Raw genomic sequence first — 13,771 nt, 5'->3', positions numbered from 1 at the left:
GGGGGGGAGCAAAAAAAATGCACAACTTACAGATTTCCTTAAGTTGTGCAGTTTATAATTAAACACTAAGCTTTAAATCTGCAAAATACTTTAACTTATTTTACAATTACTCTCAATTTTCAGCCAAAGCTACGTTTTACCACATTGAAATAAAATAAAGATATGACAAATAATAAAGACATCAACAAATTCCTATTCTCTGTACAAAAAAAAGAATAATAAAAATATATTCTTTAGAGAGCTTAGTTGGATCATTTATGCATCTTAAAATCTCTTCACCGGGTCAGAACATAGAAAACACCACTATAAAAATGCATTTCTCAGATCACTGCGCGCTGTGAATGATGCAGCTTTAAAAAGAAATTATAATTTTATATATAATTTTAGGGTTACTGTGGGGCAGGTTACACCCATCTATGAGCATGAAAGAAGAAAAAAAAATTATGAGTTGTTGAATTACCAAAGCAAAAAGTAAGAAGGAATGAAACAGGACAGACATGGAGTTGCTTTTTCATTTCATATTCAAATCCCTTTTTCGGTGAGGAAAAGGCAGTTCCTGCACTCAGGGGTTTAAGACATAGTGAGCAACCTTCAGATGAAGGAAGCGTTGAAGTCGGCTGGCATTAAGTCTAGGAGCACAAAGGCCTGGGTGCAGCCTGGGAGGTACAAAAAACAGCCACTAGTTCAGGTGGAGGACCTGCTTCATGAACTCATAGGTGGTAAAGGCCACGGCCTGGGAGGGGACACAGCGGATGTAGTTGAGAGAAAGGCCTCGGTACAATCCTTTCTTCACCCCAAACGTATTATACACGTACTTTAGTGTCTTGATCAGTGATCTGTTTAGGTAAAGAAAGAATACATAAATAAATACATCTTTTAGAAGAGAAAAGAAAAACAGTATTTTTTTTAACTCTTTATCCCTTGAAAAAGAACTGAGCGGTTTCCTTCATAATTCAGGTGCTCAGGGTATCCTTGAACTATTCTAACAGTCATCAAACCACGTTTTTAATTGATATATACTGAGGTTATCTTTATGGGGAACAGATTTAAATGATTTAATCTCCAAAGTTTTTAACCTAAGCAAACTGCCTTAAATAATGTTTGTTTTTTTGAAACACGAAAAATTTGCCATTTTTATTCTTGACCTTTGAGGTTGCATAAATCAGCTGTAATCACACAAAAACTTGTCTTTGGTAGTGACCGATGAACTGGAACTTGTGAAAACATCCAAAATTTTTTACATAACATTGTAAACAGAACACAAGAAGGGTGAGTGTTTATACTGGCATCTGTGAACTTTACAGCTATGAATGGTATGCTGCTGTAGCTTTATAACTCAGTTACTACAACAGTACTAAAAATGTCGGCCCTTTTTTTTCCCTTTTTAATCAATAGTACCATATCTAGACTAAACAAGCACAAAACCTCAGGAATTTTCTCCTTTTTAATCATTAAGTTAACCACACAAAACCAAATGTGAAATCAACCTTTTTAAGCAGTAAATGTACAAACACTACCAAGGAAGCGAAAGACGTAAATGGGAGACAAATGTTATTTATTATGAAGCTCTTGTTACAGAATGCATAAAAACTGAGACTATTATAATCAGATGTGCTTTTAAAAGCAAAGACACAAGAATCAAATATTTATTCAGCTTGATGAGCGACTTATGAAAAAAAAAAAAGGTTAACTTCATCAGCGCTGTATTGTGTGAGGTGTTTTTCTATTATTACCCTCAGTACGACATTACACCTAAGAACCAATTACCCCTTCATTTCTCTCTGAATGTGTTGCATACACTCACTGGCCACTTATCAAGCTCAGCTGTTTAACGCAAATCTCTACTAAGCCGATCAGATGGCAGCAAATTAATACATTTAGGTATGCAGACATGGTCGAGACAACCTGCCAAAGTTCAATCTGAGCATCAGAAAAAACATGATTTAAGTGATTTTGAAAGTGGCATCGTTGTTGGTGCCAGACGGGTTGGTCTGAATGTTTCTGATCTACTGGGACTTTCCTCACACAACCATCTCTACGGTTTACAGTGAATGCTCCCATAAAAGGGAAAATTATCCAGTGAATGATAGTTTTCTAAAGCTCAGATTCGCTCAAACTGCTTTCTTGAACATGACAATGAATGAAACAGCTTCTATAGGCACTTGATCTCAATCCAACTGGGATGCAGTGGAAGAGGAGATTTGCATCATCAGTGTGCAGGTGATGAATCTGCAGTAGCTGTGTGATGCCATCGTCAAACATGGCATTCTTTGCAGAGTGTTTCCAGCAACTTGGTGAATCTATGCCATGAATAATTAGGGCAGCTCTGAAGGCCTCAAACCCAGGGCTAGCAATAAAGTGACCAGTGAATGTAAAATCATGTCAGACCACATAAAAAAAAAAACACCCTTTTTTTTTTCTTTGTTTGTTTTATTTCCACTTTAAAATTAAAACATCTTGTCTTTATACTAGGAAAATAAATATTTAACTATTTGTAACATATAAATGAGGCGAATGTAGCAAACAACAGTGATACTTACACACATTTCTCTGAGTCAGGAAGCACAGCGCCTAACTGCATTCTTCTTCTAGCCACATCCAAAGGGTACCTAGTGAGACGGCATACAGCGTGACACATGAACCATCAGTCAATCAGTCTAATCAACAGCAAAGCCCTGCTGGGCATCGCAAATTAACCAGCCACTTACGATGCCGTCTGAGCAATAGCCCCCGCAACCCCTCCACAGAGAAGATTGACATGGGTTTTCAAAATGAGCACATCGGGGTTGTCTGAGGAAGGGCGTCCAAGCAGCTCTGGGAAATGTTTCAAACCCAGGCTTTTCAGGGTTCCGAAGGTGAAGAAAGACAGACCTAGGAGCATACAATGCAACAGAACCCACACTGGTTATATATGTGGGAAGGGAAAAATTGTATTTTATGTTGTCCTTCACATACTAGCATCAAAAATATTTCCAAAAATCACCTGCATAAGGCGCCATTCCAATAAGTGTTGGAGTAAGTCCCCTGTAGAAGCCCAAGACGCCTCCCTCCTTCACAAAAACAGAAGAAGCAAATATAAAAATGGGTATTGTAGGCAAATTGAGCTGATCTTAAATTAAAGGCTACAATCTTGTGTGAAGAGCATTTAGTTTATTAGACGCTTATTTGATCACTAGCAGATCACCTTAAGGTAGATGGTGTGGAAAGCATTAGCAATTCCAGTGTAGCGATGATCTCCCTTCACCTGGAAGGCCAGCCTGGCTCGGATTACATCCAGAGGGTAAGTGCATATCACTGCAGTCATCCCTGAAAACACACAAAGAACACACTGACTCACAGCGGACTCTTGTATGTGAAACATTTAAACATAGTTAGTAATTAAAGAGGAACAATGATGGCTAGCTTAGAGGAAGGCACATTATCTACGTCAGAGGAGTGCATGACACCCAACCGTCACACACTAAGTCTTATCAGTACCTGCCATAGATCCTGCCATGAGGCGGTGGATGTGTCCAGAGATGCCTATCTGTTTACTTAGCAGCTGTAAAGGGAATATTGACAACATCAGCCTGGGTAGAAAATCAACGAACCAATAAAACAATGCAAAGATGAAACGAATGCTGTGATGCCAATACAGCACAAAATACACGGACATTAAAGCACACGGCACATTTCTCTAACCAGTCTTCTAGCATGAGGTTTAATCATTTTTATAGCTTTGACCTTTGACAGCAGCACTCCACAATAAAATGCATACTCTACCTTTTTATATTTGTCAAAGGCCATGAACTGGATGGCTCCGTAAGGAAATATCCTGACCATCATAGCCCCATTACCCTTGTACAAGCCAAGGATGCCTTCTTTTTTTGGCACAGCTCTGAGAGTGGAAATTACTCCTGCAAAGAAAGTCCTAAAGTTTCACTCCTATACAGACGTGTGGAAGCAAACACTTGTTAGCTCAATATTATTACTATTATTATTTTACCCAGATGTTTATAATGGGGGTTCTGGGCTTGAAGAAGAATCTTGACTCTGTCCAGAGGAGCGATGGTAGTCTTGGCACAGCATCCTGCTACACCTAAAAACAAAGCAAAAGCCATTCAGAAACAGATGAATGATTGGTATTTTCTTTTTATTTATCTACAACTAACAAGCAAAAGTAATTGCCCTTTTATTGCAAAACAATGTCAACCATTTAACATTTTGTGGCAAGTCAGACACACAGGTAACCTGTCCAAACAAGATCAGCCAATCTGAGCCAACATCGGTATTACATGTGAGTTGCGCTAAAGCTACAGAGATGAAATATGCAAATAATGATTAATTTAGCAGGAAAGTGGTCATGTTCTTTAATCAAACAGTGCTGGAGTGCACTTTAATTGGTACTTTTACAAAGCTGTTAGACTATGTGATGTTAATGTTTTTCTTATTACTCATATATCAGGTGTAAATTTTGAACTGTGAAGTGAAAATCTAACTTTTAGTTAAAGGAGAAATATAGAGTATTTTCTTGTTGACTAATACACCTGCCAGAGACATACCCTCATTTTAGCTGAAGAGCAGGTCAGATGAGAATGTTTAACTTTTTTCCCCCTACAATTTATGTAGCTTTATTAGTTTATTGGTCTACAAAGTTCATTTTATTTTGTTGGTCACGTGCAACACTTTGTACTTTGGTGCTAGCAAACACAAACAGGCAGAGGCAATCACATTGATCGTCACCTTATTAGAATTGCGACTTAACCTAAAACCATGCATGTTTTTGGACTGTGGGAGAAAGTGGAGACCCATGCAAGCTTCATGCAAGTGGGATTCAAACCCAAGATCTTCTTGCTGTGAGATAACAGTGATAACCACCACCACTATTATCAGTAATAACGATGAATGAATCTGGCTTCATTCATAAAAAATAAATTAAGGCAAAGAAACTGTGTGACTGGAGACATCACTGCTTGTAAGCCGATGTGTCAGACCCTACCTCCAGCCACAAAGGAGCGGACCCAGTGGTAGTCCCCCTTGGAAGGGGTGCTGCTCATGGTGGGGCGTGTGGAGACCGCAGCCTCCGATGTCATCTCCCTGCTCAGTGAGCTGCCAAATCCATGACTTTACGGGTTCGGTAAAAACACTGCAAAGGCAAATGAGATTGTGAGCATGTGGGTGTCGTTTTAAGGTATTGCTTAAAATATACAAAATTGGGCCCATAAGCAAAGCCAGCTGTCCTTTTTGAATGGCCAAATGGAGGTTGTGTAAGGTTAGTCACTGAGAAATTGCTCCACTGTGAAGGTTAGTAGTCACAAGTAGCAGGGAGCTAAGAGACGACAGCACCCATGGACGTCTTAAAAACCATACTCACAGTATAATCAGAACTATTAATAAGTCCGAACGAGGAATTAAAGTCAACAAATATTTTGTTCCTTCGCTGAGTCGCCTCCTTCTCTCGTTTCTCTCATTCCTCTAGATACTCCTGGCTTTTATCGAGCCCACACTTCGTCAGTCAGACGAAAGGCTGAAAGTCACGCTTAAATGCCGCAAATGCAGATCGATATGAGGCTTTGACAACGGTGAGCACGCTCATGCCCTTCGCCCACAGACTGACGGCTTCAGCAGAAAAAAAGTCGCGCGATAATGACGGCGAACGACGTCGCAACTATGACGTAAGAGGGTGGTTGTGTTTTTTTATATAGCTTTATGAATATCTTTGATAACGACGTGAGATTTATATCGCAAAGTAAAACGTCACCGGTGAGACGAAATTTGCCTTAAAATTATTAGAAATATTCTAAAAATATTACCCAGCGTCTTTCTTTAATTATTAACGAAGGAAAAAGAAGAAAACTCGCTTAATTAATTAACTAATTAATATTTAGCTAAGTACCCATTAGCGACCACGCCGCATGCTAACACCGTGACTGTAATACTGAAATACAGGCGGCTGGTTGAAGCGAAACGGAGTGTGTTCCACTCCAGGTTTTCCCCCCCGCTCCCTTCAAGCAGACGACGAGTTTTTTAGCCAGCGGAGTGACTGTAGCCTGCTTGCGTCTGGTGGAGGGAGTGTGAGCGGGGCTGCCCTGAATGGATAGACATAAGAGGGATTTACATTTTAACGGGTGTCGTGCTCCCAAAGGCTACACGAAGCACGCCGAAAACCAGCCATTCCCCGTGGCTGCGTATTCACGCCGTCGGTGCTCCTTCCCGTATCATGTCCATGTGTCATCGTGTGAAGAGGATTGAACTTACCAGCGCTCTATATTTGCCGAGGAGGGAAACCAATACAAGGTCTCGCTGTCTCGCTGGAGCGGGGTATTATTAGCAGTTCAGACAGTGCAACTGTCTCTCTCGCTCTCTCTCTCTTTCTGTGGTATGTAGAGCATTTCAGCTGTAAACGTGTAAATACAACTACACCGGCGACAGAACAGGCTTCACGAAAGTGAGCTTTTTCCCGGTTTTCTTATCACCTCTGTGATTTTACTGACAGCGGTCAAGTGCAAAACAGTAATTGAAAGCGACGCTGAAGGCGCTTTTTTTCTTCCACGGTAATAACCCCCTCTTCCGTCAGTCAGAAAGACGAAAACAGGATCCGACCTCCGGCCAGAGCCCTGTGCTCTTCAACGTGTCTGCCCTTTAAACTGTTAAGGCACTGTGGAAGCTATAGTTTTTGTATATAGCTGGTTTGTTTTTATTATACTCAAAATATTTTATTATATTAACGTCAACCTATCTGACTCGTCTTTGTACACAATGCTTGGAAAAGCTGTCGTTTCCTGTAGTTATTACACTGTTATAGTCATGTGGTGTTTGAGTGCATGAACAGTTTGTCATTATTACACTGAAAACGCACAATTGTGACATTTGTTTTCCCTTTTTTAGGTCATGCACTGCAATAGCAAAATCAGGGTAGCATCATAGTTTGCATTCAAAAAACAGAAGAGGAGGATTTTTTTTTAAGAAAGAAAAATTGTGTGCTAAGCAAAAGATAAACATTCACCTGGCTCCCATGCTGGCTGCCAGAAATCCTCCCTTTCATACCCTCAGCCATGCCTGCTACTACCAGACCCACCAGGATACAGACATCTACTCAGAGGAAGAACACCCAGAAAGCGATCCGCACCAAGAGGCAAACTTGCAGTTCAAATAAAACCAGAGGAAGAGCTGCACAGAGGACCCAGAAAACATCCAGAGAACCCAGAAGTTCAAAAACCAGGGCCCAAGCAAAGTCAAGCCAAAGTCCCCATGGAAGAGAGTTTAGCAGACCTGCTGCTCAAGGTCCCAGGAGGTCCCCCAGCAGAGTGAACCATTCCCTAAATGTAACAGGATCTGCAAGGCTTAGACGGGCGAGCAATCCGCCTGACCACTGTGGCAAGTTACAAGACCCCCTGGGGCGAAGGAAGTCCCAGCGGTGTACACAAGTGTCTGTTACTTCCTGTCAGCCTCCTAAACCTTGCAGTAGAGGGAAGTACAGCAGGGGGAGCACTAGGAGAAGATCAGCACCCCAGCACGGAAATAAAAGAAACCAGCGACCGAGTACCAGAATCAACGATTCAACTCCTGATGAGGAAGCAGAGAAACTGGAAAATAGTGATGACGAGGAAGTTGGTCCAAAAACGGAGGTTGAGACTCCTGAAAATGTCAAAGACCAGGGTCTCGGAGTCAAAGGTGCTAAAGAGGACAGCGTTTTTAAAGCTGATTCACCACTGTGTAATAACACACTGGAAGACTGTGTGCAGAACAGCTGCGATGGTCCTATAACCCAGCAAGAGAAAATTACTGACAGCCATAACAGTAAAGGTGATCTGAAGAGTGTCTCTGGAGCCCCAGAGGTTGATGATGCTGATGGACAAATAAAACTCTCCAGTGAAAGGAGTAAAGAAGCACCTCCCGAGTCCTCAGAGTCAACAACAACAGGCTCACTGGAGGTGCAGGGCAACTGTGAGGGAAATGACACTTCAGCTATCCTTGGAAAAAAGTTTGATCATCCTGCCAGCGATGGTAAGGAAGATAATGTGTGTACTGCACAAGAGCAAAACAACATCCTGATATTGCAAGATAAAACAACAGATGAAAGAGTCACACCTGATGATGAGAGAAGAGAGGAGATAAATCATGAGAGGAAAGAGAGTATAGAAGCAACAAAGCCAGTTCAGAGGCAAAAAGAGACAGTGGAAGAGATTGAGGACATCACTTGGAGGTTGGGTAATTATGAGAATAAAGATGGAGGAAGGAAACAGAAGGAGAATGATGTTTCCATCATTCCTGCGCATCCCCAAACTGGCACTCCAGCCTGTCAAACCCCAGATCCACCTCATTCTAACAAGGGACTGACAGCACAGTCAGAATTACCTGCTTGTGTGCTACCGGTCTCCAACACAGCTACCTCAAATCCCACCAAAGCCCCTTCCACCTCAGAGTCACTTGGCAAAGTTCTGAGTAAGATAGATATTCAACCTGCCACTCATGGTGCTAAACCTCAATCTCCAGGGTGCTCAGTTGTGACTGAAGCAGCCCTGATGGTGCAGGCGGTTGTAGTGAAAAGAAATATGCCAGTTATTATCCGTACAGACTCCCTCAAACCTAGCAATATGAGGGATTCCTGCCACGGGGAACCACACCAGCCACAGATCCAAGAGGTGCTTCCTAATCAAGGAGAAAGTCTAGCTTGCACACCCTCAGAGTCACAAACCAAAGATAGTGAATTCATTCAAGAGCCACTGGAGCACAAGAGCCAGAAGGCTGTACCTTTGGGGTCCTTAGCACTACTTTCCCAGCTGGCTGCCCCTTCAACCGAGTTAGAACTAAACCTCAGCAAGGTTCAGGTAGCAGTGCCAGAGCAGGATTCGGTGCCAAAGATCTCGACTCCCTCTCTGGACAGCAGCTCCACCTTCTCCTGCAGCTCAGAGAGCACTCGATCCTCTTTTTCCTTCGAGACTGAATCAGAGGCCGGCTATGGAGACCCCAGCTTATCTGTTCAACCCGGATCCTGGGCGCAAGAGGGGGCCTGCTCGCTCGCCTGGGTCGCTTCAAAACTGCAGAGGAAGGAGGGGAAAAAGCGGCGCAGGTGTGGGAAATGCGAGCCGTGCCTCAGGAAGATCAACTGCGGCCAGTGCAGCTGCTGCCTCAACCGCAGGACCGGTCACCAAATCTGTAAACTGAGGAAATGCGTGGAACTGAAGAGGAGAGGACCTTCATCTCCACACACTCACTCTGCTGCACAGGTGAGGCCTACTGCCTCTTTTTACTACATTTGATAGCAACTCAGACATTGCTCAGCATGTAAGGTAAATTTAGATAATGATTTGAGTTTGAATATACAGCTGATCTGAATCAGCTGAGAAAACTGTGGTTGCTGTTGTCTGAGTGCATTGCTTTTGATCTCTGAGGTTTCCCAGCCGCCAGCTAGCAAATAGTAGTGATCATTAGTTGACTTAGACTAGACAGTTGAAACAAAAAGTTTCACTTTCCTATTGTGAATTCTCTCTGTGGGTCTCAACAGATGCCACTTGCTGAACTTCACACTGTCTTCCTGTTATTTGTAGGGAAATGCACAGGGTGAAAGGGGAAGTGAGCATGTTTGTGTGTGGCCCAGGTATTACTCATGCCATGGGGACCGAAATCTGTTTACCATGTCACATTTTGGAGGCATGTCCCCATTATGGGGGCCACAAAAAAAGTCCAGCGTGCTGAAGGCACGTTTTAAGGTTAGGTCAGGGTTAGGGGTTGGCGAATAGTAGTTAAGGCCACTTTGTGAGAACAGAGAAAATACCCTGTGTTGAGAGAGGGGAAGAAGCTGTCACATGACTGGCAGCCGTTCAGCACGTGGTTGGAGGATTGGTCTTTTGTGTGCAATTGCATGTGTGTGTGTATTTGTGTGTGTATGCAATCTATGGTGCAATCCAGACTATAACTATTTTATGGATTGCATGTGATGCCTAAGTGTTTCTGATGGGGTAAGTAGTTACAGAGATTTCATGTTATTTTTCTCCAAGTTACCAAAGAGCATATTTTATGATAAAACAGTGAATCGAGTAAGGATGCCTTGAAATTATGTTATGTATAGTAAAAAATAATAATATTATAATAATAAACTTTAATAAAGAGCAAAAACAGGGTTTATGAATTGCTTTTGACAGAAAGATGAAAGCCAGATACTTAATTATATATCAATGAAAAGACTAAAAGCAGGCAATGTGGGTAATAAACAGAGTAATGGAATCACATGAAAGCAAATACAAAATGTGCTTTAATAAGTGGAGGAGGTCACATCTGATGGCAAAAACTCAGACTTGAGGACAGGAGCATGTAAGGTTGCAAACTGGCTCCATACCTGATCTATACCTGCTTTGAACGTGACCATTAAAACCTAAAATTAGTTCTAACATGTACCAAAGTCAGTGGAGAGAATACACAACTGCAACTGTGTGCAATGAACGTGTCATCTTGTTGCATTGAAATGGTTGATTTAGAAATGGAAGCCCCTGTGTAAACCACTCGCAATCAGTTGCTGTCTTCAAACCAACTTTGCTGTGTCAAGAGGATGATAGAACGCAAGACTGCTTTCAGTTTGTATGTGAATGGGGTCAAGTTGGCATTTAAATGCAATCTGTTTGTGGTAATACAGAGATTAACTGTAATAAATTTGTAAAAATTTCAAATCTGTTCCTGTCTGCATACACAGAAAATGACACTAAACAGAAATTCAAATTCACTGCATTCAGGGTTGAACTAGAACCTCATAGATTTGAAAGAGAAATTCTGAAATACCTGCACAAATAATTGCTCCAGGACATTGATTTAATTGCAAAATGACAACCTTGCTTTTATATAGGAAAATAACCAGAATACAACCAGTTGACAACCAGTTCAGTCCACACGAGTTACACTCACTGTCCTTGTCACAAGGGTTTGCCACAGCGGGTAGCGCCGCATGTTTGATTTGGCAGTTTTTCGCCCGATGGCCTTCCTGACATAACCCCAAAGGGGACACATTGATGCAGACTGATTGATTGCAATGTGTCGTCAGTCTGTCTGCATTTATGAATTAGAATAGTTGTTTGCAGAGCTTCGCTAATCTGCCTGAGACTGACTGCAATCAGTTCAAATCAAACCACAAAAAGGACAGGGTGCCATCCACCTTAGAACTTGTGCAATTGCCTTGCAACCCAAGCTGTCGCCCATAGCATGTTGTGTACTCAACCTTTTTGTTACCAGTTAATTGCTGCAACTAGTTACAGTGGTCACTGAATGCCAAATGATTCAACTATTACTGTGCAAACACCACCTGTCCTATTTTTACTCCAGTGTCACTAAGCAATGAGCTGAAGTTCTGTGACAGTTCACTGACTTAATGATTCATTTTCCCTGGCCCAAGGAGCGCTGTGGATCATATTTCTTTGTAATAATAACATTAAAATGATGTATTTGCTTCTGACTGAAGAATGAGTTATGAGCCAAGGGTTAGTTATTCAGAAATATTATTGATAACAGTAATAGTACAGTGAGATACAGTGAGACAACAGAAAGTTAACTAGTACCATGGTGCATATTTTTGGTCAGCGGTACTTTGCAGATTCAACAAGACCTCCGCCCACTTTATTATTTCGGTTTCTCACATATACAGTATACTCTGTTGTGAAGTTTTACCTTTCTCAACCACTTTTCTAGTCAAACTGTTGTAGTGAGGGGTGAGTGAACAACTGTGTGTGAGGGTCCATGTGTGTGCAAGCGTGCGTGCATGTCCTAGCAGAACCCTTAGAGCGGTAGCAGTGACAGAAGCAGATTAGGGCTGATTATATAACACCTGCATTCTTAGTAGTAGAGACCTCTATTTCCAGTATGAGAGTGGGTGAGGAAGGAAAGATCAGGCCAGGGAGAGATTTGCGGCCATGCTATTGGGATTACCCTGAATTGTAGGTCAGTGTGTGTGTGTGTGTGTGTGTGTGTGTGTTTGTGTGTGTGGGTGGAGGGTGTGCTGAGTTGCTGAGCGACTCAGTGACACACTTACAGCATATCTGGTGGTGACTCTTGATGTTGTGCATGTTTTTATGAGGGCTTGCATGTACAATGTCATTGCTGGATGACAGTGTACAGAGTGACGTAGAACTGCTGACCCACCCTTATTCAAACAACAGAGCCCAGTTGTTTTGCTCTTAACTGACATCACATTGGCCTGCTGCCTCCCATACAGCAGTGCTTGTGTTTGTGGCTTGAAAACAGGTTTTTAAATTGAAAATGACTACTGTCATGGAGACTGCACCAAGCGTTGCAAGCGAAGCGTTGGGTGAATGCTGTCATCCTGGTGAAATGTAGGTGAAGTCCTGAACTTCATCCTTTGCCTTATTCTAAATGCTGAACTGGTTGAGCTTGTCTTCTGTTATAACCGCTGTTTGTGTACTTTATATGTGCTCTAGTGTGAGTAATACATTGACACACTCGCTGGCCAGTCTTGCTAATCAAGCTCACACACCCTTCCAGCAAACGTTTCTAACTCTGAGTGTGTGGAAAAGAAGGTGCAGAGGCCAAAGAGGAGTTCATGTAGGGACATGCGGATTCTGTGCGTGGTTGTATTACATGGAGCTGCCTGTCTAGGGTTTGGTTGAGTTTTACTCTTCAGGGTGTTTTTTCCTTGCAAATTTTGCCCCACCCTTTAAGAAATTTTTAGAACCAAATAAAAATAATCAGGATCGTCTTAAAATTGTTTTCTAAACGTTTTTTTAAATCGAGTCTTCATTTGCATAATTCACATTCTTGTTTATCAAATGGTTAAAAGTGACAAAAAAATAGGTCAAATAAGGTAACACAGACTCATTGCCTTCACTGCTCAGTTGTGTTTACTGTCCTGTTACCCCCAAAGGCCCATTGTGAGCCAGGAAAAACTCTGCTCTGCCACAAAACAGAAAAATGTGCCAAAACTGCTTAAAACCCCCCCAAAACAAAACATATTGAGAACACGTAGTGAAAAGTAGAAGAAAAATAAATAATGTTTGAAAAAAGTACATCTGTGAGCTTCCATGGTTTGTGCAAGAAGGAGAAGTGGTGGTCAGTAAGAGCGAAGCTTTCCAGTTGAATTTGTCTGCTTTGGCTCAGGTTTAAGGGTCCCCTCGTGGCTTTGTCTCGTACTGGGCTGTGAGGACACCTGGTCCTAAACACAAATCCACATGTCAGCACGTAGTTGCCAGAAATAAAATAGTGGAGTTAATGAGAACAGACCTTCTTTATTTGTAGAGCGTATATTTGACTGAAACAGTCCTAACATGTTTCAAGCCAGCTATGCTGACTCAGTGTTTATCCACTGGAGAAGCTAGCTGTCAGGGATAAAGTTATTAACATTTACATGTCAGTACCATTAAATGAAATTAAAAACACTGCGACTCATAGCCTTTTCCACCATTTTAAAGATATCCCTCACAGGTAGTTGTGCTGTCTCGTAATTTGACAGAAAAAACCTTCAATATCCGCCAAAATCAAAAGATTAATAATTTTCAAGAATTTTCATCTGATTTAACTGTTTAATATCAGCATGTATCTTGCTCTCATTTGACCATTGTTCACATAAATACACTTCAACCTATTTGTACTTTTACATTGCCCCAAGTTGTCTCATAAAATATATGAGATCAAATGAGTTCAATTTAAATAACAAAAAACAGAAAGCACAGCTTTATTTTGTTCATACATACTGTAAGTTATTACGTGTGATTATTGGTGTCTTTGTCTGTAACTGTGTTTATCAAGTCCATGCACCTGGTGAGGCACACTTTAGGTAAGTCTGGGGTAACCT

General features: G+C 41.7%; 2 protein-coding genes across 5 annotated transcripts in view; one reads left to right on the top strand and one right to left on the bottom strand.

Annotated features, from left to right (window-relative positions):
* slc25a16 (solute carrier family 25 member 16) lies at window positions 1-7,327 on the bottom strand. Of its 2 annotated transcripts, none has more exons than XM_006783867.3 (10): window positions 6,986-7,327; window positions 4,979-5,125; window positions 3,986-4,078; window positions 3,763-3,896; window positions 3,478-3,541; window positions 3,185-3,306; window positions 2,984-3,050; window positions 2,709-2,871; window positions 2,541-2,609; window positions 1-836 (listed from the first exon to the last, which is right to left on the bottom strand). In XM_006783867.3, exons 2-10 carry the CDS (start codon window positions 5,070-5,072, stop codon window positions 680-682), a joined length of 963 nt encoding a protein of 320 aa, XP_006783930.1. In that variant the 5' UTR covers window positions 5,073-5,125; window positions 6,986-7,327; the 3' UTR covers window positions 1-679. The 2 variants fall into 2 exon arrangements, with proteins under 2 accessions (XP_006783930.1, XP_006783929.1); XM_006783866.3 differs by lacking the exon at window positions 6,986-7,327 and adding an exon at window positions 5,354-5,700.
* Window positions 5,594-13,771, top strand: part of tet1 (tet methylcytosine dioxygenase 1) — a 36,953-nt gene continuing 28,775 nt past the window's right edge. The window contains exons 1-2 of one of the 3 annotated variants that reach the window (XM_006783870.3): window positions 5,594-5,654; window positions 6,868-9,209. In XM_006783870.3, coding sequence (XP_006783933.2) covers window positions 7,035-9,209 — 2,175 coding nt within the window. In that variant the 5' untranslated portion in view covers window positions 5,594-5,654; window positions 6,868-7,034. Of the gene's footprint in view, window positions 5,655-5,696; window positions 5,743-6,009; window positions 6,359-6,867; window positions 9,210-13,771 lie in introns of those variants that run through there. The other 2 variants (XM_006783869.2, XM_006783868.3) reach the window with 2 other exon arrangements.

This window comes from Neolamprologus brichardi, chromosome 13 (assembly GCF_056152115.1).
Source record: "Neolamprologus brichardi isolate AB-2024 chromosome 13, ASM5615211v1, whole genome shotgun sequence".
NCBI classification, from domain to species: domain Eukaryota; kingdom Metazoa; phylum Chordata; class Actinopteri; order Cichliformes; family Cichlidae; genus Neolamprologus; species Neolamprologus brichardi.
Note: the sequence above shows the minus strand (reverse complement) of the source record. Positions and strands in the feature narration are given on the sequence as shown.

Coding starts and splice junctions, on each gene's coding strand:
- slc25a16 (XM_006783867.3), bottom strand. CDS start 5,072: ATGACATCGGAGGCTGCGGTCTCCACACGCCCCACCATGAGCAGCACC. Junction 2,610..2,708: donor GCTATTGCTCAGACGGCATC/GTAAGTGGCTGG, acceptor CCGTCTCACTAG/GTACCCTTTGGATGTGGCTA. Junction 837..2,540: donor CCTGACTCAGAGAAATGTGT/GTAAGTATCACT, acceptor TTACCTAAACAG/ATCACTGATCAAGACACTAA.